This window comes from Aegilops tauschii, chromosome 3 (assembly GCF_002575655.3).
Source record: "Aegilops tauschii subsp. strangulata cultivar AL8/78 chromosome 3, Aet v6.0, whole genome shotgun sequence".
NCBI classification, from domain to species: Eukaryota; Viridiplantae; Streptophyta; class Magnoliopsida; order Poales; family Poaceae; genus Aegilops; species Aegilops tauschii.
In genome coordinates, this window is record NC_053037.3 from 312,949,709 (window position 1) to 312,977,275 (window position 27,567).

The 27,567-nt window shown below is 44.4% G+C and overlaps 1 protein-coding gene across 1 annotated transcript; it reads left to right on the forward strand.

Moving 5' to 3' along the window:
- The first annotated feature begins 21,738 nt into the window (after window positions 1–21,738).
- On the forward strand, window positions 21,739–27,066 carry LOC109742845 (uncharacterized). Its single transcript, XM_020301941.4, has 4 exons — window positions 21,739–24,300; window positions 25,534–25,641; window positions 26,140–26,249; window positions 26,624–27,066. The coding sequence occupies exons 1-4, from the start codon at window positions 21,828–21,830 to the stop codon at window positions 26,696–26,698; spliced, it is 2,766 nt and encodes a 921-aa protein (XP_020157530.1). The 5' UTR covers window positions 21,739–21,827; the 3' UTR covers window positions 26,699–27,066.
- Window positions 27,067–27,567: the final 501 nt, after the last annotated feature.

Sequence of the window (27,567 nt, forward strand, 5' to 3'; positions counted from 1 at the left end):
ATGCATTTGTATGACTAGTTTATCTTGTGAGAGAAAAGGATGAACGAGGGAAGGCCTTATTTGCAAATGTGGAGAGGTGTGTGGGTACATCTTAGGCAAAATTGTCATAGTTTCTTTCATATCCGTCAGATATAAATCGGACGGCCTATATTGCAGGATGGCAGGCACACCATCATCACCAACTCTGTTTTTTATAAGAGTGTATTTTATCCCTACTCTTATAAAAAGCATAGTCGGTGATGATCGTGTGCCTGCCATCCTGCAATATAGGCTGTCCGATCTATATATGATGGATAGGAAGGAAACTATGGCAATTTTGCAAAAAGATACCCACACCCCTCTCCACACTTGCAAATAAGGCCTTCCATTGTTCATCCTTTTCTCCCACAAGATAAACTACTCATACAAATGCATCTTGATGTTCTGTGCAACGCATGGGCATCTTGCTAGTATTTTATAAGAGTGTAGATGTAGAGTAGATACAAGCCGACAGGTGGGCCCGATGGTAGTGAGATAATGTGATGCAACACTAGAGGTGCCACGTGGAGCGTTTAACTGGTCAACTAGTCGTGTCTTGAGCAAATACAGAGTTGTACGGTGAGCCCGTGACTGTATAATAACCACAAAACGTAAATGGTGACCGTAATGAGTGGATTCTGAAGTCCAATGTACGTATCGTGCTTTCACTTCAAATACAATGATCGTCACTGTATATATCGCGAGAGAAAGATGAAACATGCGTGAATGTGCTGGGGGCTTACTTTTAGAGGACCTGGAGATAGATTGTGTGCGTACCTGAAAGGGGCGTAGAGGGGGGGTATGCGATGGAGAGAGAGATGCTCTTCGTTTCTCTTTATTATGACTACCTTTATATATAGTATAAAAATATACAAATTCACAGTGCGGAATAAATATCATTGTGGGCACCATGCAATGCAAGCGTTCATACTCCTCCATATAACTTTGTAATGTTGTATATATGTAGAAATTCTAAAATATTTTTTTGGCCACACTTTATTCAAAAGGAATGTTGTATGCGAAATAAACGTGAAGAGAGGGCTTTTTAGATCAATGGGGTACGTGATGTAACATGTGTGAATGTGTAGTTGATGCATTTGGCAGGGCCTAGAGAGGTATGTGTGTGTATTACGTATTCGAGAGAGGCATGGATAGAGGGGCCGACAGGGGGGCGTGGGAGAGATAGCACGAGAAATGAGAGTGGTCTAGAGAGAGAGAGACGAATATGACGTCACGGCGAGAGATTCCCTTGACTGTGTATATGCAAGGGGGGAGTGGATAGAGGCACCAGGAGAATATATTTTTTGTGTGTGGTGTCTGTGTTGGTATGTGTGGGTGTGAGAAGATAACGAGACATGGGGGCAGAGGGTGTGTCACCGCGTGAGGTCCGGTGGGTCGAGGTGAGGCCCTTCATTCGGTTCCGTCCCCCGCCACATTGGTCGGCCCGTGACGCATTTAGGGAGACCCATGGATGACTAGTCGTACAAGACAAAGATAGCATAATTGTGAAGGACTCTATGTCCACTGACAAAGCCGGCTAGGATTTGTAACCCTGGGTTCTCGGACTAAGGTAACCCCTTTATCTCTGATATTACTATTCATCCAACCTAACTTTAAGGGGCATCCTACAGAATGCTCTGCTAGAATCATACTCGTCGATTAGGAAGAGAGGTGTGAGACAATGCGTGAGAGACATGCCTAAAGATAATGTGCGTACATGAGACACGTAGGCATGTCTATGTATATAGAAAGGGTCGATGGGGATTGTGCGTGTGTATGCTTGCGAGAGGAAGAGTGCTTGTGATAAAGGTTAGTGAAAACAGTCGTAAATGGTTACGAGAGGGAGGGAGGGTTATATCGAGAGCATGTGTGCGAGAAAGACACCTCGGGAGAGAGTGTGTGAGCATGTGTGAGAGACCACTGATGGAGAGTGAAACTACACGTACAAGACAGCTGTACACATTGATTAAAGATATAAATTGTATCCAAATATTAGGATGGGATCATGATATTTGATTTTCGCGTAAGGAACGGTCATTGATCCATCAGACATCTAGATTCTATCGAATTTGAGCATGTCTATGTTATTATTCGACACATTGATCCACATAGTTAGTATTTTGAACTCCAGACAATGCATCGCTTTAGCAATTGAATATAAACGTGAGTATAGTTCATGTTGTGTGTGTAAAGCACATAATACATACGAAAGTTACACAATGAACATTATAAATAGCTACCTATGAACTAGCATACATTTGAATTCAACTTAAGGTGGTTTTAAAAAATCGAATTCAACATGAAGTCCATTCAATTATTTGAATTTGATATCATGGCGTTTGTAAATCATACCTAAATTATGGGGGCACCAATCTTTGCTCTGATTTTGTACATAATAGCATATGTAGTCGTGTACAAAATAGATTCTAATTTAGCTCCTCCATTCCAAAATAATCATAGTTATAGGATTTTCAAGTGTCAAAATTTCAAAAAGAAGCGGATAATTTAATGAGGTTTTCAAACATACAAGGTCAAATTTAACGTTGTCTATTTAGGTCAATCCTGAAAGTTCAAGAGTACTCTAAACGTGAATGCTTGTGTTTCAAAATTTCGAACGAAGCGCCAAAAGAGCCTCTACTCGCCCGAAACCGCGTGAGACCAATGTTTGGTAGTACAAGGAAATTACTTTTCTAATAACTCCGACCCATGAAACCTACCGGCCCGACATCCAAAGGTCTAAACCGGGGTACGTTTGTAGCTTCATCTAGACGCCACGCTACCGTCTCTGAAAAACATTCATACACAATGGCCGCCTAAGCACACATGCGCGCGGCCGAAATCACTCCCGCCCACTATTTGGGACACCTAGGATTACCATCCTACCCCCGACCCGCGGTAGGTCCGAAATTTAAGAGGGGGCAAAGTTTGTACTTTCCCCAAATTTCAAACAAGCGCGTCCCATCTTCTGTAAAAAAAACCAAAAACAAGCGCGTCCCAGACTGAAACAAGGTTCTCCCCCCTCCTCCCCCCCCCCCCCCGCCCACCCCCCATTCGTACTCCGTGGGCGCAAAAACTACCTCTCCACCAGCCGCGAAACCCCGGTGTCCTCCGTCCGCCACCCCATTCCACCCATCAACCGCCGCCCTCCTCCATCACGCCGGAGCCGATACCCCGACGTCGTCGTCCACCGCAACCTCAACCGCAACGCCCTCCATGGCTAGTAGTTGAAGCCGAGGCCGAGCCATCCGTACCCGAGCCAGTTCAACCATGCCGTCCTATGACTCACCGCTGCCGCTCCAACTTCACCACCCTCCACCGCACCGGAGTTGTTCCTGCTACGCCGTCCTTCGCCGCCTCGGATCTGCTTCCCCTCCGCCGACATACGGCCACGGCAACACAGTCAACAATTTGGTCATGGGTTCGTCCAACAATCCACGGTTCTCCAAAACATTGGTTCCCCGGGTGAAAAAAGAAGATCGCTGCGACATATGGAGGAGACCAAACTGGCAACCGATAAGGGTACTCCTCTTCCCTTATTCGTGCAAATCTTACGTGTTTACTTGCACGGTATTCATCCCACAGAAGACACTAGTTGATCGCTTCTTCTCGATACTAGATGTTCCTAGAAACTCGCGATGCACAAGGTTTCTCCTCATATACTATTTCACCTTAGCTAGAGGTCCGTCGCCCCCCTGAATTTCAATTCCTGGTCAGTTGATTCCCAATTAACGGAAGCATTCCCCGGCGTAACAGACGCTAGTCTGCCTATTACGACGGGGAAGCAGCGCCTCGGTGTTTATCTTAGGGGCGTGTGCGGCCTAGAGCTACTGGCGCCTGATCTGGAGGTCGGCAGGGATTAAAGGGATGGCCTGGGGGCGCTGCCGGGCACGGCGGTGGTGTGAGGTCGAGGGGAGGGCGGGGCGGCGGAGGCAGGGGTCTGGGCCGGTGGTCGCTGGCGGTTTGAGAAAGATCGTCAACAATGACTGGCAGGAGGTAGACGAAGGCCATCTGCCCGTTCCTTATAGATCGGACGGTTCGTTAAAAAAATCGACTGACCTATTTATTTTCAGTCGACTGTTATCTTGACATGACCACATGTGGTGGTGTGCTGGAGGAGTACCTGCATTTCCTGTGCTCATATATTAGAAAATCATACGGAGTAGAATCTAATTTTGTTTGCCACGCAATGTTGTAGAGCTATCATATGTCTCCTGTCATTTATTTTTCAGCCACATGCTATCTGCTACTTTTACAGTGCACTAGTTCTGCACACACTTCACCCATACTCTCACTATTGTGTTTTTATGCAAGGGTATTTCAGACTCTGCTGCTATGAGAGAAGCAAAGAAGAAAAGAGAGAAGTCGCTCCAGTGTCATACGCGGATAGGCCAGACACGTTTCAGCCTTATAATAGGTGTAGTGTCAGCAGATGGAGATGGGGAACGTAGCTCTGGAGTTGATGATCTCGCTCGCCATGAACCACCATCCCAGGTGCTTGCTTTAACTTCACGGTGTCATATGTGGTTGCATGTTCCATATGGTGTCTAGTTTGTATTCGAAAGGCCGAAGTCGGTCTTTATTAAGATAAGGAAAGATATTTTTTACATGAACCACCATCCCGTGACCACCAGAAGACAAATAGCTAGTCAGGGCACTGGCCGAGCCAGTGACAAGCCCAGCGAAGAGAGGCATCACCTGGAAGCCAACTAAAAAGCCGCGATGGTGGCGAAGCAGCCCGCCTCCCACCAGGCTCTCAGGTCCTAGATGATCATGCTTACCACTCCAGCCGGATGTCTAGCTTGTATTGCTTCCAATTTGGTTAAATTGCATCTGCTTAGCTTACACATTATACCTTTGAATATGACATGCCTTTCTGTTTTTGGTACATACTAGTACATCTGTGTATTGACCATGTTCTTACATCAAACTGATGTTCTTGTGTATCCCTCATCAATCACTTATGATGAGGCAGTCAGGCAAGCGGAATACTCCTCATTTAAAGAATGCAGCGTCAGCCTCCCGACATGATTCTCAAGAAACAGCAAGGCTAGATGAAGATAGTGAACGTAGCTCTGTAGTTGATTACCGCATTTCCCCTACACTAGCATCGCAGGTGCTTGCTCTAACTTGGCAGCATGATATGTGGTTGCATGTTGCATATGGTGTCTAGATTGTAATTCTTCCAATCTGGTTAAACTGCATGTGCTATTCTACTTAGCTTATACATTATACCTGTTAATGTGACATGCCTTCCTGTATTTAGTACATAGTACATATGTCTATTAAGCATGTCCTCACATAAAACTATTATTTTTTTGTATCCCGCATAAATCAATATGACGAGACACCTTCAGTATATGCAGTGTGATATTAGTTGCATCTTTGATATGATTTATAGCATGCGCTGCTTCTAATTTGTTGAAATGCCATTTATGATGGGACACTTTTAACTTGGCAGACTCACATTGGTTGCATCTTTCACGTGGTGTCTAGCTTGCATTGCTTCTTATTTGGTGAAATGGTTTCTGCTTAGTTTACACAAACAGTTGTGAATATGCCATGCCGTCCTGTTTTTCGTATTATTCCATCCTGGAATCATGTGTTTGCCTTACATCAAAGTAGTGATTGTCAGTGTCATGCACGAATGAGTTCTGAAGAGTGAATTTTATTGCTTTTCTTGTCGGTTTTACTTGACAATTCAAAATCAATAAAGTGGAAGGAAGTTAGCAAGGCAGCGGATGAAGGTGCTCCTTCCAAATGGAGGGCCTCTACATATTCTACTCCTCCATCGCCCCAAGATGATTTCCAAGACAACACATGCATAGACACTCAACGTAGCTGTGTTGGTGATGAGCACATCTCCCCTAGTGCACCATCACAGGTGCTCCCTCTAACTTGGCACTGTTATATGTGGTTGCATGTTATGTATGATGTCTAGCTTGTATTGCTTCTAATTTTGTTGAATTGCATATGCTTACTTTACACATTATACTTGTGACTAAGACACGTGTTACTGTTTCTAGAACATACAATATCTGTCTATCACACCATGTTCTTACATCAAAGTACATTTGTTCTGAAGAACTAAATTGTTATTCATTTTTCTTGTCGGCTTGACTTAACATGGCACAGAGAAAGAGGAAGCAAGACAGAATGACAGAGAAAGAGGAAGCAAGACAGAACGACAGGGAAAGGGAAGCGGAACAATCCTGCAGATTCTGCTGGTACTGATGGTGCCATAGAAGGTCAAAGTCCAGTGGAAAATTGTACCGACAGGGTATCCCATGCTACACGAGCTGCAGAACAAGCCAAACAGAAACAAATAGCTACCACCAAACAAGCAGAGACAACCCTAGTTGTTGCAACACCTTCCACAGTACCACCAGCTGCACGATTTACTCGTTCGTCAACTCAGCTAGCAGCACGTTCCCAAGCTCCCTTGCCACCTGACACTACTTCTGAAGCACTCTTGACACAAGATGAGTTGGCAAGATCAGATGAACTTTGTGAGCTTCAACAGCAAGAAGGTAGTTGCTGGAGTCAAGTTACAGTTGCATGCTTCTTTATATGTAGTCTCACAGTTTGATGTACACTAACACTTCCTATGTTTGTTGTTGGACTAGCACCTAGGCGCAAGAGGAAACAAACATCAGGGATAATGCTCGATAGATTAACTAAATCTAGAGGAGGAAGAATGGAGATCCGTTTTGAGGCAGGTTTAAAAAGGCCACGTGATGCTACAGAGTCAGCCAAGTTAGTATCAGAGGCAGCGGTTGCTGTTAGGTGTCATGTACGTATCCTCCCAACATGGATTCAGTACAGGAATGACAAAGACGAAACCCAGTTCAACACCTTCCTCGACCATTTATCTGTAAGTATGGTTATGTATGGAAACTAGTAATATCGTCTTGCTCTGTCCAATACTTTCTAGGTTGCTGATAATGAGACTCCCATAATTTTCAACAGATGAGGTTCAAGTTGGATAGCCAAGATGATGCAACCAGACAAGCTTGCACCCATGTTTTCAAGTCTGCTCTGCGACAGTATCGGTATAACTTGAGGAAAACTCACTTTGAAGGCAAGGCTAACAATGAACTTGCCCAAACATCTCCAGTGGAAAATATATGGGACAATTGCATTTTTACCCCTAGTTGGTTCCTACCCACGGGTTTTGCCCTTACTTTTCGAGCTTGCTCAGTTTTGCCCTTACTTTTTCCGTCGTGGTCCCTCGAATGCCCTTTGACCGTTTGACCAAAACTTTGAAAATTCATAACTAATTCATATGAACTTAGAAAAATGAAAATAAGATATCAAAATGTTCAGATAAACATTACCTTTATGTGCATATCATTTACATTCAGGACAAAAGCAGCCTTTAAACTACCTGAGGTAATTATTGTTATTAACATTATTAAAAATAAAAAGGTATAAACAATATTTTTTTTTCATGAATAAAAATTACATGCAAATGTAGGTGATGTTTTCTGAGCATCCAGATATCTTATTTGCATTTTTCTGAGTTCGTATCATCTTGTTAAGAATGTTCTAACGACTTTGACAATTATTTGAAAACTTCATGACAAGTTGATACGAACTCAGAAAATGCAAATAAGATATTAGGATGTTCAGAAAACATCACCTACATTTGCATGTATTTTTTATTCATGAAAAAAATTGTTTATACCTTTTTATTTTTAATAATGTTAATAACATTAATTACCTCAGGTAGTTTAAAGGGTGCTTTTGTCCTGAATGCAAATGATATGCACATAAAGGTAATGTTTATTTGAACATTTTGATATCTTATTTGCATTTTTCTGAGTTCATATGAATTAGTTATGAATTTTCAAAGTTTTGGTCAAACGGTCAAAGGGCATTCGAGGGACGTCGATGGAAAAATTAAGGGCAAAACTGAGCAAGCTCGAAAAGTAAGGGCAAAACCCGTGGGTAGGAACCAACTAGGGGTAAAAATGCAATTGTCCCAAAATATATCTCATGAAGAATAGATAGGCCTCGTTAAACACTGGTCCGATCCGAAGTATCAGGTACATTATATATATGTGATCAGATCACATGTTGAAGTCCTATTTACGCATGTGCCACACAAATCTATCTTCTTGTAGGTGAACTGTTCAAAGAACAAGGCCAACTGTACGAAAGTGAAATTCCAACAGACGATAGGATCTCGTAGCTATATTGCACACTGCGAGGCTCTTGTAATTAGCTGCTATTTCACTCTTTTCGTTGTACCATATTATCAGATCTATATTGACTTGTTCCAAATGCAAAGGAAAGCCCGCAAGGACCGAAAAGTACCTGAACCAAATGTTGTGGAAATCTTCAAGGACTGTCACACCAGCAAGAAGAAGGGCATGACTACACCAGTCAAAGCCGCTGTTGTAAGTCCTTAATCCTCATGCCTTTTAACTACTACTTACTCTGACTTGTGCCTTGAACTGCTTGTTTTGCAGCCAATGTCTATTACTCTTTTCAATTTTATACACAATTGTCTTAGCGTATCATTGCACCTTACAAGGTTTAAAAGAGAGGAGTGATGTTCCTTTGATCTTGACCTGTAATCTAGTTCCGTGCTGGATTTGCCCACACAATGTTACAATTGACTGTTTGTCTGTTCTCAGTTGTTTTGTGATATGAATGATGTCATACTATGCTTACCGTATTATAAACTTTGTCTCTTTATCCTTAGCCCTCAATACAATGTGAAGAAATAGACAATACATTAACGATGGTACATGGTCATATGTTTGGAACCTGGTTTTATTATGTCCTTTGCAATAAAATACAACTATTATTTTACATGGGTTCACCAGAATAAGTTCTGTATATAGACCAAAGCTATTTTGTTTGGTTTTGCTACCTCCTTAATATCTTCTGTTCTGGTACTACTAATGTAAAACCACAACTTTTCAGTGAGCTATGGAAAAAATGGTGGAACCGCCACCTTCTGAAGGTGGCGAGGCAACTATAACCGCAATGTCAGCTCTTGCTGCAGTGGGTCAGTACCTGTCCACTAACAATGCCAAAAGCACGTTCCTGCGTAATATTGGGTTGGTTGTTAAGGCAATCTCGTCCAAACTGCCTCATGATCAAGATATGCAAGCTCAAAACAATGTTGTATCTGCGCTCCAGACACAAGTCCATTCCCTAACAGAGACCCTTTGTGAAACAAGGAGAGACATTGTTCGATGTTGTCAAGATATGCATGGTTTTGAAACCAGACTATCAAACATTTGCTATGTTGTTCAAGAGCCTAGGAGAACTGAAGGCCAAGGTTATGGTGCTCCATCGGACAATACAGCATGAAAACGTAATAGTCAGGTCAAATGAACTAAGCTTCTGAACTCCTGGTGGTGCATTTATCTGTTAGACTATTAACTTTTATGCCAACCTTCCTTTTGTTTTATAGTTGTAATTTGTTTTGGTGCGATACAAAATTTGTTCTTAACGTGCAGCCACCGGCTGAAGAAAACAGCAAGCCATTTTTGTATAGTGTAGGGTGTTCCCTATATTTGCACTGGTGGCGAACTTTGATGCCCACCGGCTTTAGTTTACATGGGCCTCCTACGGGCCGTAGAAACAATGGGCCTTCTAAGGGTCGTAGAAACAATGGGCCTTCTACGTGGCATAGAAACAATGGGCCTTATACGGGCCGTAGACACAATGGGCCTTCTATGAGCCGTATCATCAATGGGCCTTCTACGGGCTTATGATCGGTTGGCCAAACATGGGCCAATAACAGACCACATTATGGCCGTAAATGGGCTAGAGTTGAAATCGTCCGTTCATGGGCCGACCATAACGGGACATCGTTAATCGGCCATATTTTGATGACGCTATCAAAACGGCCCAACGTATTAACGGGCCACAAACGGGCCGACTGTAACCACGGGCTGAATTTGGCCCACAAGCAGAAAATGACAGTAACGAGCCGTAAGTAAATGAATGTGGAAATGAGCCCAAGAATAAATGGGCCTCGAGAAAGCCGAAAGATAACATGGGCTGGAAACGGCCCAACTGAATAATGGGTCGTTAATGGGTATAAAGTGATACACTGTTCATTACGGGCCAGTTTCACCACGGGCCGTTAATGGGTATAAAGTGATACACTGTTCATTACGGGCCAGTTTTACCATGGGCCGTTAATGGGCCGAGAGTAATAAGGGCCTCATATGGGCCGAAAGACGTCATGGGCCATACATGGGCCGGAAGTTAAAACGGGTTGGACTTATATTGGACGGCCCAGATGACGCTACTGGGCCTAATTCGGTTAGGCCGTAAACGGGCCCTGGGTTAGCGGGTTGTAAATGGGCTATATGCAAACAGGCCGTTAACAGGCTTGCCGTGGGCTGGCCCGCCACCTTTTGACCAAGTCAAACGGGCCGGCCTTTTCACAGGAATGGGCCCCTGTTGGGCCGTGCCACGTGTCGACGTATCATAGGCGCTTTGTGTCCAATGAGTGGATGACATCTGTCCCAACGGTGAGCTGACACGTGTTTCCTCCAGCCAATGATGATTTTACACGTGGAAAATCTCCATTGGTCGGGGCTGTTAACGGGTTATCAGATCCAAAACCGGACCCGATAGCTTAACGGCGTTCCGTTACGGTGGATGCCACGTGTCGGTCCCTTGACGAAAGCACTTCTGTGACGCGCGATTTATCGTCATGGAAGTGGACACTTCCGTGATGATAATTTTGGTAATGTCATGGAACACTTCTACGACAGCACATGTATGACTATCTTGATTATGTCATAAAATTTTCATGGATGTACATGCATGACAAAAAATGCGACCTACTGTGACAAACACGTATCATCACGGAAGTGTATTTTTTTGTAGTGTGGCAACACATGTCACACCACAAGTAAACCTAATAGTGGTAGAGTTTTATGTTATGACATGTCACCACTAAGTTGAGCCTTGTCCCAACTGTGGGTCCCACCTACAAGTGGCGTTCAAAAAATGTGCCAACGCCGCCACTATGATATTAGTGATCTGCTACCAAATAGTCCAATGCCACCACTATTTGGAAAATATATTGATATCATTGATTGAAATGGGGTGCAATCAACTAAAGTTGTGGCTAGCCATTTCTCTATTAGTGACTGGTCACCCAGAATGCAAAAATAACTTCCAGCAAATTTGACCAATAATCGACCCTAACTAATAACTCCATACCCTAAAATTGGTGTCGTTTTCATAAGTAAACATGTTCATAGATAGTCTACGAGCAAATGCTTGCGAGATGAGTTAATTGACTTAGTTAAATAAATCAGAACCAAACTAGATTAATCAAACTACATGGATAACCTACAACCACCAGCCCAAAATTAGTGTCAACTTTCTATACATGCAACATGATCCCACAAGATAAATATTTATATACAAAATATTACTTGTGGGAGATATGAATGGTACATCAGTGTTTGCTGAAAGGGTGGGTGTCGAGATGTGAGAGACATACCACAATGAGATTAGCCATGAGCATATGGACGAGTACCTTGTACGCATGATAAATACATCTACAAGGAACCAAAGAAATGAGGACTGAAGAAGCCTTCCTTGTGCACGAGCTTCAAGGGGGTGGGATAGAGCTTGGCAACTACAGAACTTGTGAAGGGGTGACTGAAGGAAATATCCCCTAGAGGCAATAATAAAGTTGTTATTTTATATTTCCTTATTCATGATAAAGGTTTATTATTCATACTAGAATTGTATTGATCGGAAACCTAAATAAATGTGTGAATATATACACAAACACCTTGTCCCTAGTGAGCCTCTACTTGACTAGCTCGTTGATCAAAGATGGTTAATGTTTTCTAACCATGGACATGAGTTGTCATTTGATAACGGGATCACATCATTAGGAGAATGATGTGATGGACAAGACCCATCCGTTAGCTTAGCATTATGATCGTTTAGTTTTATTGCTATTGCTTTCTTCATGTCAAATACATATTCCTTCGACTATGAGATTATGCAACTCCCGGATACCGAAGGAATGCCTTGTGTGCTATCAAACGTCACAACGTAACTGGGTCATTATAAAGATGCTCTACAAGTATCTCCGAAGGTGTTTGTTGAGTTGGCATAGATCGAGATTAGGATTTGTCACTCCGAGTGGCCCTCTCGGTAATACACATCATAAGCTTGCAAGCAAATGACTAAGGAGTTGGTCACAAGGTGACGTATTACAGAACGAATAAAGAGACTTGCCGATAACGAGATTGAACTAGGTATGAAGATACCAACGATCGAATCTCGGGCAAGTAACATACCGATAGACAAAAGGAATTACGTATGTTGTCATAATGGTTTGACCGATAAAGATCTTCGTAGAATGTAGGAGCCAATATGGGCATCCAGGTTCCGCTATTGGTTATTGACCACAGAGGTGTCTCGGTCATGTCTACATAGTTCTCGAATGTTGTATTATATGAGTTATGTGATTTGGTGACCGAATGTTGTTTGGAGTCCCGGCTAAGACCACGGACATGACGAGGAGTCTCGAAATGGTCGAGAGGTAAATATTGATATATAGGACGATATTATTCGGACACCGGAAGTGTTTCGGAGGGTATCAGATACATATCAGGTCACCGGAAGGGGTTCCAGCACCCCCAGCAAAGATATGGGCCTTATGGGCCAAGAGGGGAAATGCACCAGCCACCAGGGGCTGGTGCACCCCCCATATGGGCCGAACCAAGGGGAGAAGGAAAGAGGGGAAGAGAAAGGAAAAGGGGGTTTCGGCCCCCCTTCCTCTTTCCTTCCTCCTCCGGCATATATGGCAGGGGGCGCATGGCCAAGGAGGAACCCAAGTAGGATTCAGTCCTACTTGGGGCGCCTCCTGGCCTCTCCCCTCCCCCTCCCTTCTATATATATGTGGGGGGCGCCCCTAGCACACACCAGACAATTTCCTAGCCGTGCGCGGCGCCCCCTCCACCGTTTACACCCTCGGTCATATTTTCGTAGTGCTTAGGCGAAGCCCTGTGAGGATCACTTCACCATCACCGTCGCCACATCATCGTGCTGACGGAACTCATCTACTACCTCGACGTCTTTCTAGATCAAGAAGGCGAGGGACGTCACTGAGCTGAACATGTGCAGAGCGCGGAGGTGCCGTGCGTTTGGTACTTGATCGGTTGAAGCGCGAAGAAGTTCGACTACATCAACTACGTTGAGAAACGCTTAGGATTATGGTCTACGATGGTACATAGACACACTCTCCCCCTCGTTGCTATGCATCTCCATGGATAGTTCATTGCGTGTGCGTAGATTTTTCTCTCCATGAAATGATTTCCAACAGTGGCATCATGAGCCAGGTCTATGCGTAGATGATATGCACGAGTAGAACACAAAGAGTTGTGGGTGGTGATAGTCATACTGCTAACCACCAACGTCTTATTTTTATTCGGAGGTATTGGGGGATGAAGCGGCCGATACCAACCTTACATGTCCAGGCACATGAGACCGGTTCCACCGACAGACATGCAACTAGTTTTGCATAAAGGTGGCTGTCGGGTGTCTGTTTCTCCTACTTTAGTTTAATCGAATTTGACTGCGGCCGGTCCTTGAAGAAGGTTAAAACAGCAAACTTGACGAGACACCGTTGTGGTTTGATGCGTAGGTAAGAACGGTTCTTGCTAGAAGCCCGTAGCAGCCACGTAAAACTTGCAACAACAAAGTAGAGGACGTCTAACTTGTTTTTGCGGGTCATGTTGTGATGTGATATGGTCAAGACATGATGTGATATACATTATTGTATGAGATGATCATGTTTTGTAAAAGTTATCGGCAACCGGCAGGAGCCTTATGGTTGTCTCTTTATTGTATGAAATGCAAACGACATGTAATTGCTTTACTTTATCACTATGCATTAGCGATAGTTGTAGAAGCAATAGTTGGCGAGACGACCACGGCGCAACGATGGATATCAAGGTGTCGAGACGGTGACGATGGAGATCATGACGATTCTTTGGAGATGGAGATCAAAAGCACAAGATGATGATGGCCATATCATGTCACATATTTTGATTGCATGTGATGTTTATCTTTTATGCATCTTATTTTGCTTAGTACGCGGTAGCATTATAAGATGATCCCTTAACTAAATTTCAAGGTAAAAGCGTTCTCCCCGAGTATGCACCGTTGCTATAGTTCGTCGTGTTGAGACACCACGTGATGATCGGGTGTGATAGACTCTACGTTCACATACAACGGGTGCAAGACAGTTTTGCACATGCGGAATACTTGGGTTAAACTTGACGAGCCTAACATGTACAGACATGGCCTCGGAACACTGGAGACCGAAAGGTCGAACGTGAATCATATAGTAGATATGATCAACATAGAGATGTTCACCATTGATGACTACTCCATCTCACGTGATGATCAAACATGGATTAGTTGATTTGGATCACGTATCATTTAGATGACTTGAGGGATTTTTATCTAACTGGGAGTTCTTAAGTAATTCGATAAATTGAACTTATTTTATCATGAACTTAGTCCTGATAGTATTTGCATATCTATGTTGTAGATCAATGGCCCATACTACCGTTCCCCTGAATTTTAATGTGTTCCTAGTGAAACCTAAGTTGAAAGATGATGGTAGAAACTACACGAACTGGGTTCGTAACTTGAGGATTATCCTCATTGCTGCACAGAAGAATTATGTCCTTGATGCACCGCTAGGTGAAAGGCCTGCTGCAGGAGCAAATGCTGATGTTTTGAATGTCTAGCAAGCTCGATCTGATGACTACTCGATAGTTCAGTGTGCCATGCTTTACGGCTTAGAATCAGGACTTCAAAGACGTTTTGAACGTCAAGGAGCATATGAGATGTTCCAAGAGTTAAAGTTGATATTTCAAGCAAATGTCCGAGTTGAGAGATATGAAGCCTCCAACAAGTTCTATAGCTGCAAGATGGAGGAGAACAGTTCTGTGAGTGAACACATACTTGAAATGTTTGGGTATCATAATCACTTGACTTAGCTGGGAGTTAATCTTCCAGATGATAGTGTTATTGACAGAGTTCTTCAATCACTGCCACCAAGCTACAAAGGCTTCGTGATGAACTATAATATGCAAGGGATGGAGAAGACAATTCCCGAGCTCTTCGCAATGCTCAAAGCTGCGGAGGTAGAAATCAAGAAGGAGCATCAAGTGTTTATGGTTAACAAGATCACTAGTTTCAAGAAAAAGGGCAAGGGAAAGAAGGGGAACTTCAAGAAGAATGGCAAACAAGTTGCCACTCCCGGGAAGAAGCCCAAAGCTGGATCCAAGCCTGAAACTGAGTGCTTCTACTACAAAGGGACTGGTCACTGGAAGCGGAACTGCCCCAAGTATTTGGCGGATAAGAAGGATGGCAAAGTGAACAAAGGTATATGTGATATACATGTTATTGATGTGTACCTTACTAATGCTCGTAGTAGCGCCTGGGTATTTGATACTAGTTTGGTTGATCATATTTGTAACTCGAAACAGGAGCTACGGATTAAACGAAGATTGGCTAAGGATGAGGTGACGATGCGCGTCTGGAATGGTTCCAAGGTCGATGTGATCGCCGTCGGCACGCTACCTCTACATCTACCTTCGGGATTAGTTTTAGACCTGAATAATTGTTATTTGGTGCCAGCGTTGAGCATGAACATTATATCTGGATCTTGTTTAGTGTGAGACGGTTATTCATTTAAATCAGATAATAATGGTTGTTCTATTTATATGAGTAATATCTTTTATGGTCATGCACCCTTGAAGAGTGGTCTATTTCTATAGAATCTCGATTGTGGTGATACACATATTCATAATATTGATGCCAAAAGAAGCAAAGTTGATAATGACATATTTGTGGCACTGCCGTTTAGGTCATATTGGTGTAAAGCGCATGAAGAAACTCCATGCAGATGGACTTTTGGATTCACTTGATTATGAATCATTTGATACTTGCGAACCATGCCTCATGGGCAAGATAACTAAAACTCCGTTCTTCGGAACAACGGAGCGAGCCAATGACTTATTGGAAATAATACATACCGATGTATGCGGACCGATGAGTGTTGAGGCACTTGGCAGGTATCGTTATTTTCTGACCTTCACAGATGATTTAAGCGGATATGGGTATATCTACTTAATGAAACACAAGTCTGAAACATTTGAAAAGTTCAAAGAATTTCAGAGTGAAGTGGAGAATCATCGTAACAAGAAAGTAAAGTTTCTACGATCTGATAGTGGAGGCGAATATTTGAGTTACGAGTTTGGCCTTCATTTAAAACAATGTGGAATAGTTTCGCAACTCATGCCACCTGGAACACCACAACGTAACGGTGTGTCCGAACATCGTAACTTTACTGAGATCTATGATGTCTCTTGCCGATTTACCACTATCGTTTTTGGGTTAAGCATTAGAGACAACTGCATTCACATTAAATAGGGCACCATCTAAATCCGTTGAGACGACACCATATGAACTGTGGTTTGGCAAGAAACCTAAGCTGTCGTTTCTTAAAGTTTGGGGTTGCGACACTTACGTCAAAAGGCTTCAGCCTGATAACCTCGAACCCAAATTGGAGAAGTGCGTCTTCATAGGATACCCAAAGGAAACAATTGGGTACTACCACAGATTCGAAGGCAAGATCTTTGTTGCCAAGAATGGAACCTTTCTAGAGAAGGAGTTTCTCTCGAAAGAAGTGAGCGGGAGGAAAGTAGAACTTGATGAGGTAATTGTACCTTCTCTCAATTTGGAAAGTAGCACATCAGAGAAATCCGTCCCCATGATGCCTACACCAACTAGAGAGGAAGCTAACGATGATGATCATGAAACTTCAGATCAATTTAATACTGGACCTCGTAGGTCGAACAGAGCACGTTCTGCACCAGAGTAGTACGTAATCCTGTTCTGGAAGTTATGTTACTAGACCATGGCAAACCTACAAACTATGAAGAAGCTATGATGAGCCCAGATTCCGATAAATGGCTTGAGGCCATGAAATCTGAGATAGGATCCATGTATGAGAACAAAGTCTGGACTTTGGTGGACTTGCCCGATGATCGGCGAGCCATAGAGAATACATGGATCTTCAAGAAGAAGACTGACGATGATGGTAATGTTACTGTCTATAAAGCTCGACTTGTCGCGAAAGGTTTTCGACAAATTCAAGGAGTTGACTACGATGAGACTTTCTCACCCGTGGCGATGCTTAAGTCTGTCTGAATCATGTCAGCAATTGCCGCATTTTATGATTGTGAAATCTGGCAAATGGACGTCAAAACTGCATTCCTTAATGGATTTCTTAAAGAAGAGTTGTACATGATGCAATCAGAAGGTTTTGTCGATCCTAAAGGTGCTAACAAAGTGTGCAAGCTCCAGCGATCCATCTATGGACTGGTGCAAGCATCTCGGAGTTGGAATATACGCTTTGATGAGGTGATCAAAGCATATGGTTTTATACAGACTTTCCAAGAAGCCTGTATTTACAAGAAAGCGAGTGGGAGCTCTGTAGCATTTCTAATATTATATGTGGATGACATGTTATTGATTGGAAATGATGTAGAGTTTCTGGATAGCATAAAAGGATACTTGAATAAGAGTTTTTCAATGAAAGACCTCGGTGAAGGTGCTTATATATTGGGAATCAAGATCTATAGAGATAGATGAAGACGCTTAATAGGACTTGCACAAAGCACATACCTTGACAAAGTTTTGAAGAAGTTCAAAATGGATCAGTCAAAGAAAGGGTTCTTGCCTGTGTTGCAAGGTGTGAAACTGAGTCAGACTCAAAGCCCGACCACTGCAGAAGATAGAGAGAAAATGAAAGTCATTCCCTATGCCTCAGCCATAGGTTCTATCATGTATGCTATGCTGTGTACTAGACCTGATGTGTGCCTTGCCATAAGTCTGGCAGGGAGGTACCAAAGTAATCCAGGAGTGGATCACTGGACAGCGGTCAAGAACATCCTGAAGTACCTGAAAAGGACCAAGGATATGTTTCTCGTTTATGGAGGTGACAAAGAGCTCATCATAAATGGTTACGTCGATGCTAGCTTTGACACTGATCCGGATGACTCCAAGTCACAAACCGGATACATATTTATATTGAATGGTGGAGCTGTCAGTTGGTACAGTTCCAAGCAGAGCGTCGTGGTAGGATCTACATGTGAAGCGGAGTACATGGCTGCTTCGGAAGCAGCAAATGAAGGAGTTCATATCTGATCTAGGTGTAATACCTAGTGCATCGGGACCAATGAAAATCGTTTGTGACAATACTGGAGCTATTGCCTTAGCGAAGGAATCCAGATTTCACAAAACAACCAAACACATCAAGAGACACTTCAACTCCATCCGTGATCAAGTCAAGGAGGGAGACATAGAAATTTGCAAAACTACATGCGGATCTGAATGTAGCAGACCCATGGATTAAGCCTGTTCCATGAGCAAAACAAGATCAACACCAAGACTTCATGGGTGTTAGATTCATTACAATGTAATCTAGATTATTGACTCTAGTGTAAGTGGGAGACTCAAGGAAATATCCCCTAGAGGCAATAATAAAGTTGTTATTTTATATTTCCTTATTCATGACAAAGGTTTATTATTCATGCAAGAATTGTATTGATCGGAAACCTAAATACATGTGTGAATATATAAACAAACACATTGTCCCTGGTGAGCCTCTACTTTACTAGCTCGTTGATCAAAGATGGTTAAGGTTTCCTAACCATGGACATGAGTTGTCATTTGATAACGGGATCACATCATTAGGAGAATGATGTGATGGACAAGACCCATCCGTTAGCTCAGCATTATGATCGTTCAGTTTTATTGCTATTGCTTTCTTCATGTCAAATACATATTCCTTCGACTATGAGATTATGCAACTCTCGGATACCGGAGGAATGCCTTGTGTGACCGATAAAGATCTTCGTAGAATGTAGGAGCCAATATGGGCATCCAGGTTCTGCTATTGGTTATTGACCACAGAGGTGTCTCGATCATGTCTACATAGTTCTTGAACCCGTAGGGTCCACACGCTTAACGTTCGATACGATATTGTATTATATGAGTTATGTGATTTTGTGACCGATGTTGTTCAGTCTCCCGGATGGGATCACGGACATGACGAGGAGTCTCAAAATGGTTGAGAGGTAAAGATTGATATATAGGATGATAGTATTCGGACACCGGAAGTGTTCCGGAGGGTACCGGGTACATATCGTGTCACCGGAACGGGTTCCGGGCACCCCGGTAAAGATATGGTCCTTATGGGCCAAGAGGGGAACACACCAGCCACCAGGGGCTGGTGCGCCCCCCATATGGGCCGAACCAAGGGTAGAAGGAAAGAGGGGAAGAGAAAGGAAAGGGGGAGGCTCCTCCCCCTTCCAAGGGGGAGGCTCCTCCCCCTTCCCTTTCTCCCCCCTCCTCTTTCCTTCCCCCTCCGGCATATATGGCAGGGGGGCACTGCCAAGGAGGAACCCAAGTAGGATTCAGTCCTACTTGAGGCGCCTCCTGGCCTCATCCCCCTCCCACCTATATATATGTGGGGGCGCCCCTAGCACACACCAGACAATTGCCTAGCCGTGTGCGGCGTCCCCCTCCAACGTTTACACCATTGGTCATATTTTCGTAGTGCTTAGGCGAAGCCCTGCGTGGATCACTTCACCATCACCGTCACCACACCGTCGTGCTGACGAAACTCATCTAATATCTCGACGTCTTGCTGGATCAAGAAGGCGAGGGACGTCACCGAGCTGAACGTGTGCAGAATGCGGAGGTGCCGTGCGTTCGGTACTTGATCGGTTGAAGCGCGAAGAAGTTCGACTACATCAACCGCATTGAGAAACGCTTCCGCTTACGGTGTACGAGGGTACGTAGACACACTCCCCCCCTCATTGCTATGCATCTCCATTGATAGATCATTGCGTGTGCGTATATTTGTTTTTGTTTTTCATGCAACGATTTCCAACAATGACATGAAAAGCGGCATCATGACCGCAACTTTAGCGTAGTGGGGAGTTGGTCTAGCATGGGTGCCAGCAGTTCCCTGAGGAAGGTGTCGATGTCGTCGAAGAGGACAATGCTTGAGGTGGCCACTTGCGTGAAGGAGTTTGTGCGGTAGAGTAGTTGGCTGCTGGGGTGGTCGGGTCTGGACGAACGGGGTGAAAAGTGGGTGGATGGGGAATGGAGAAGGCTGGAACACGAGAGAAGGAGACGATGGTGCGAACCGAGCTAGGCTGACGATGGCCGCAAACCTTTGCACGACGACGCTCAAAAGAAGAATGAGAGAAAAGAGATGAGATGACAGGGGATGGGATACAGTCAAAGGTTGCCAATTTTTTTAATTTTTTTAGGGGAACCAAAGGTGGCCAAATGGGCCGGTCCGGGGTGCCGGCTTGAAATCTTGCGTGCCCGACTTGTGGCCCGCAGGGCCGTGCCCTGGGTCGTGAGGCTGGGCACGCATGCGGGCACGATATAGCCTGTTTATTTTTTTGTATGCATTACAGTAAGCCTGATTATAAGCCCAAAACATCCCAATAGGGCAAATTCTACGCGGACCAGCGTGCCTAACGTGTTGTCGTGGCAACCCGTACAATAAGGGTCGTGGCAGCCCGTACAATAAGGGTCATGCCTTTTCTTTTTAGCGTATATGGGGGCTGTGCCTGGCCCCCAGGCACACATGCCGGGCGTTTCCTATTTGGCGCATATGCGCCCGCTTGCGAACGGGCGCCTGAAGCGCTCGCGCGCTGGGCCGGCCCAATAGCTTTTTTTCTTCTCTGTTTTAATCAGCAAAAAATTAGTGTTAGCTGTGATTCGAACCAGCGACCTCGCGCACGTAGTACCGCGGGTGTAACAAGCACGCCACCACGCGGGATTTCTTAAGAATGAACTTTTGCTTTCTTTTACCTTTTACCTTTTTCTGTTTTCCTTTTTTTCTTTTCTGTTTTCTGTTTTTCCCTTTTACTGTTTTTTCCATTTTCTTCTTCCGAGTTCGATGAATTTTTTTTTTTCAAATCGATGAACTTTTTCATATTTGTGAACTTTTTTTCAAACTTGATGAACTTTTATTCAAATCCGATGATTTTTTTAAATCTGATGAACTAGTTTCAAAATTGATGAAATTTTATTCAAAATTTGATGAACTTTTTTCAAATTTGATGAACTTTTTTCAAAATCTGATGAATTTTTTTTCAAAATTTGATGAACTTTTTTTCAAATTTGATGAACTGTTTAAAAAATCAATGAACTTTTTTTCAAATCTGATGAACTGTTTTCAAAATCAATGAACTGTTTTGAAAATCACAAACTTTTTTTCAATTTCATGATTTTTTCTGGAAAAGTCATTGGTCAGTTGGTTTGTGGTCAAATGGTCAACGGTCAGCTAGTCCATCCAACCGAACGATCGAACTGGATGGACCGAGCGATGCAGGAAGGGACCGAGCGAGGGACGCAGTGTTCGCGTGTATTTGGGCCGGCCCACTCGAGGAGGCGCATGAGCGCCAGTTGGCCAACCTGGCGCTTAAGGCGCCGAAAAGGAAGTCACCACATGCCGGCCGAACATAACCTTGGCGTGCGTGCCTGGCCGTAGCCCAGGCTGTGCCGGGCCATGCCGAGCCGGCCCATCTGGCCAGGTTTGGATAGGGTCAATGCGAGCGCAGCGAGCAGCGAAGGCCCAACCTAGCGAATTGCGGACTGAAAAAAGAGAGCATCAGAAGCACTGAAACACATTCTTTGTCGCTACCAGGCTGAGCGTTTCTCCTTCCCAGCGCCCGCCGCCGTTGACGGCGCCGAGGCCTATGCTTAGCTCACCGGAGATAGGGCCACCGTCGGAGAACAAGCCGATGATTTCACCACCACCATTCCCTTCCGTACCACCTCCCCAAGAAACCCCCCAACCTACCACCGCAGATCCGCTGGAGCCAGCCCAATCTGATCACGCCGAGTCGACTCCACCGCCGCATCCAGGCGTCACCGCGACGTCTCCGGAAGCTTACGAATCTACGGTGTCGGCGCCGGCGCACGGAAAAAAGCGAGAGGCGGGCAGGCCGCCTTCGCTCTCCGCCTCACCTGCTCTCGAAGCCACCAAACTGGAGCAGCACGCTTCGCCTTTGCCGCCGCCAGCGGCCGAGGCTTTCCCCGAGGCAGCGACCACGGAGGCATCGCCTTCTCCCTCGCACCAAATCGTGGCGGCCTCGGTGGCGGAAACTCCATCGCCGCCAACCCCATCTAGTCCTCCAGCTTCGACCGCAGGCGCCCTGTCGGATGGGTCACTCGCTGATTCGGCCGCAATGGTGTCCGAGGAAGCCGGCCGGCTACCCGCTGCGCTCGAATCGATGGACGCCAACCTGCCCACTGCTCCTGCACCGCTGACGCTACCATTGAAGAGTGAACCAGAGGGGTTGTTGCCACAACAGCATCGGCGACCACCTTGGCCTACGGTGCTTCCAGGGTGTGAAAATTTCGAGCACTCACAGCCGCCTTCTCCTCGTCCTCCCCAGGTTGAAGCTGCACATGGCTTGCCAGATGCGGCCCAGACCAATGCAATTGCAGTGACCTCGGAAGAGCCTGGCGCGCCGTCAGCATGTAAGAGTGACTCTGAGGGGTCATTTGAAGTAGCAATGCATATACCACTTTCTTCCCCAACGGAGGCTGAACCCTGTTCGCCGGACGTGGCGCCTCCCGGGTTTGAGAAATTTAAATTTTCATGGCCGCCACTACCCCCTCCCAACCTGTCAGTCGAAACTGCACACTCATTGCTAAATCCGGCTGTGCCGGAGGGGGTGGCTAATCCAGTGCCTGTATTGGAGACTATGGACACAAAAGCAGTCGCTGCACTTAACCTGCCACTGCCATCATCGGAGAGTGGGGCAGAGGAGCCATTGTGGCAGCCACTGCTGAGATCACCTTCTACCATCACACAAGCTGAGCCCTGCTCACCAGATATGCCACCTCCTGGGTTTGAGAATTTCAAGTTGTCATGCATGCCACTATCCAATGAAAACACATATGCCTCGTCCGATGTGATCGCCACCAAGGCAGTGGCAGTGACACCTGAGGAGGCGGTGTTACCAGTGCCAACATTGGAGGCAATAGATGTCGAGACAGACAGTGCGTGCAACTTGCTGCCACCATTGGGGAGCAAGTTGGAAGGGTTATTGAAACAGCCATTATTGAGATCAACTACTCCAGTTGCAGAGTCTCCTCCTTGTTCACCGCAGATTGCACCGCCCGGGTTTGAGAGTTTTAGATCGTCATGGCAACCATTATCCACGCCTCCGTCTGGGACTGCATTTATCATGCCAGATGCTGCTGTGATGCCATTGCCCGTGACATTGGAGGAAGCAGCTGGATCACCACCTGCATTGGAGGCAATGGATGTGGACATGAATGCCATACATCCACTAACGGTACCTTTAGAGAGTGGAGTGGAAGGATCGCTGCAAGAGCCACAGCCAAGACCACCTTCTCCTATTTCGCAAGATGTGCCCAGTTCGCCAGATATGGCACCTCCAGGGTTTGAGAATTTTAAGTCATCACAGCTACTGCTACCATCTCCAGTCTTCTCACAGACTGCATACACCTTACACGATTCCACCACCACTATAGCTGAATATGTGTTGGAGGAAGCAGCTCAGCTATCACCTGCATTAGAAACAATTGATGTGAAAATGGAGACATCGCCGGAGAGTGGAGCAGAGGGGTCATTACCACAACAAATGCACTGGCGGCCATCTCCTAAGGAGAACAGTACTGCTTGTTCACCAGAGATGGTGCCTTCAGGGCATGAGAACTTGCAGCCTTTGCCATATCCTGCTTTTCTTCCTCAGGCTCAGACCCCAGATGTGGTTGCCACTGGGGCAGTCATAGGGGCATTGGACCAAATGCATCATCCAGCGCCTGTACTGGGGACAATTGAAGAGGGCACATCACCCATTCTGTCACCACCGTTGGAGAGCGGGTCATTGCCACAGCTAGAGCCACAGATGAATTCTGTTACAGCACATGTTGTGGACACCCCGATGCATGTACCTGCCACAGATTGTGTTGCAGTTAACTCAGAGGGAACAGTTCTGCCACTGCCTGCATTGCAGGCGATGGTTACAAACATGGACAGTGCAACTACATCGCTCCCGCGATTTGAGAATGGAGCAGAGGGGTCATTGCCCCAGCTAAGGCAGCAGTCATCTTCTCCAAATGTTCAGGCCGCACCTTGTTCATTGGACGCGGTGGAACTTCTGCCACCACCCCCACCTCCTTTCGTTAACAAAGGTTACTAATTGTCCATTTATTATTTTTTGGCTGCATTTCATGTATATTACAAAATTACCGTATATATTAGCTAGTAATTAATGGTCATCTATGGAGTTCTTGGCGGTGATAACGATTGGATATGAGTGCTGCACAATTAAGATATTAGTATATAAAGACATGAACACGATGAAAGGCTCCAATTTTTTTTCCATGCAATCCAGATTGGATCGGGTTCCACTATCAATCAGATAACGGAACAAACAAGGTCCATCGCGTCCACAGCGCAAAGCAGGCAACAAACGAAAAGGCCCCAGAGAAAACATCCTAAACCCTCAACCACACTGGTTCTCAAAAGGAGGCCAAACTGCTGCATGCACCGCTACCAGGGAGTTGGGGACTAAAACAAGACGCTAACGAAAACGAACACAGTTCTAGAGACACTCCAAAGGCCCCTATTCTCAACCCAAAAGGGGGAGAGAAACAAAAGGTTCGAAGCACACACAGGTGCACACAAAAAGCTTCCTCCAGGAGGCCAACCAAACTCATCTTGCTTCAGGCCATTTCATCGGCGTCTTCATCCATTGCATCCTTACATCTTCATCCTGTTGTCCTCCACCATCACCCAGCATGAGAGTGTCTCTTGCATTTGCCCTTGGACTGCTATCATGAGCCTCCAGTGCTGTTCATTGAAATTTATTATCGTATTTACTCGAAATGGTTACATGGTTGTGGATGTTTACATACATGTAACCTTGCCCTTTGAAAGTCAACGAAATGCAGACTAAGGCATAGCCTAGTGGTGGGAAGGGGCTGATGCCTTCCCACCCACCCAGGTTCAAGGCATGGTACTTGCAATTTGGGGTTGTTGCACCAATTATACTGTAGGGGGTTCCCTTACAGTCTTTCTATCAAAAAAAGAAAAGTCAACGGAATGGTGGGGTTTGGTTGCCTAGCCTCCTTTGGTACCTGATCTGATAACAATCTTCAAATTCAACAAGGAAAACCCAGTTATACTATATTGTATATTTAAGAACAGCAATAGACAGAAGAAATTGTATTGCACACATGCACAATCCAGATTTAGGTGCATTCATCTTACATGTAATATCCATAAACGATAACAAACTTCTCATCTGGGCTGTTATAGTAGCAAACCACATGCAGTTCTGAATTAAAGAAGCCAACTGTACCTACATAGAAATCAAGGGTGGCAACCTTCGTAACAATGTTCGATATGTTAACTTTGTGCAGAAGTAGGTCAAATGGTGTGTGGAAGCTGCCGTGAACTTATTGCTTATCCTAGAGGTGCTGTTCATGTACAGTGTGCTGCCTGTCGGACAGTAAACCTAGTAGTGGAAGGTAAAAGCCCCCGGTTTCATTTTCTTGTCATTCATTTTGTTCCTGTATTTTTTTAAACTGCCAGGGAGGGTAAAAGCCCCCGGTTTCATTTTCACTCATTTTCTGTATTACCGATCCAACTTTTTCTTTGGTCATTGAACATCACGTCTTGTCTCTTATTCTTTATTTCCCATTACAATAGTTTTCAGGCTGCCCCTTTTCTCCTCAGTTCTTCTATCATGGTCTAGAACTTTATGGGGGTCCTCTATATCAACACTAGCTCACTTGACAGAGATTTGAGGATTCGAAGTTTCTACTCTGCTAGTTCTGGATGGCCATCGGCTCAAATATATCTCAATTAAATATCTTTTGAAACATGGACGCCCTTAATGTTTCATTTTATACAAAAAAATCTTGTAGCATGATTTTATCCATGTGCATTCTTACCCTCGCATGGGTGTTGAAACATAGCACCTTCTTATGCTTCCAAGGGTATCTTACCTTATATTTGTGTTGCAGCACATGAAGTTGGGAATGTACACTGTGGACGATGTGAGATATTGCTGATGTATCCTTTTGGGGCTCCTGCTGTTAAATGTTCTTTGTGTCTTTTTGTCACTGAAATTGGAGTAAGTGAACTATGAGTACTCATGTAATTTACTTGGCACACGATGCTTATTTGTGTTATATTTCCGAGCAAGGAAAATTTTGTTGCCACTGAAGAAAAAAAATAGCACCAATTGTCTATGCATGCACCTGTGTGCCAGCTCCTTTAATAAACATGCCACCATCCCTGAATCCCAGCCAATATATGAAGTTTTTCTCTTCCTTTGTCTTTTATAATCAACCATAGCTTTGTTGTAGATATGATGCTTTTCTGCTCTAGATCTCCCTGTATACCTTCAGCTTTGACTGTCTGCGATCGTTATTATGTTCAGGCTTTCCTATCTGTAGGATTACAGCAATGTCAGTACACTCATTCTCTTCAATTTCCTTATTTTAGGAGCGAAACGTTCGTCCTCGGATATCAGTCGAGCAGGTTACACCTCACCAACAAGAGCTGGCTAACCAGGTCTAGGTGAAGTTAATCAATATTGGTCCTGTATACCTGGTTTACTGTAATCCCAAGAAACTTCCAACGCCATCTATAAAAAACAAAAGGAAAACTCGAAATGCTGTTATGGAAATTCTTGCAGTTTTTGGCATGGGCATTTTGATCTCCTGGAGATGTAAAAGTTCAAATCCAGCCTGTGGCGTGGGGATAAACAGAGGGAAAACAATACTAGTGTGCCTGAATCCTGGAGATGTTTGTTCACTCATTTCAGTCCGTATGTAGTCCACATTGAAATATCCAAAACATCTTATATTTGTGACTGGAGAGAACATTTTGTCACTTTTAGTTGCTTCTGAACATGTGCAGCGATCATGCAAAGTTTGCTTGAAAGTTTGATCCGGAGTATTTATAGGGTAGTATTTTTATTCCCCAAAAGCAGAGCTGTAGGCAGCATTTAGGTGGTTAACACCTAAATTGGAGAGGACTTAAAATAAATAGTCAAAATAGGTGCTACTCCTTGTAATTGCAAATAACTGTTTCGTGAAAAAAATTGTCCATATCTGAACACAATTTGTTTATTTGTACAACACTTTGCAGTGCACACAATATTTGCCAACACATGTGCAGTTTTTTTACCTCCTAGATTTTTTCTTGAAGTGATTGAATCATTTCAATGCCCTTCTCTTCAACTTTCCCTAACTTGTTTTTAGAGGCTATACAGTAGGATCGAGGATGCATCTTTTACTACTGATTTTGTTTTGATAATCTAGCTTGTACTCCCTCCATCCCACAATATAAGATGTTTTTGCAAGCTAAAACGTCTCCAAAAGATTTTTTTTTTTTCTTGAAGTGTGAAAAACATTGCACATCATCTGAATATTTTCCTTAATTTC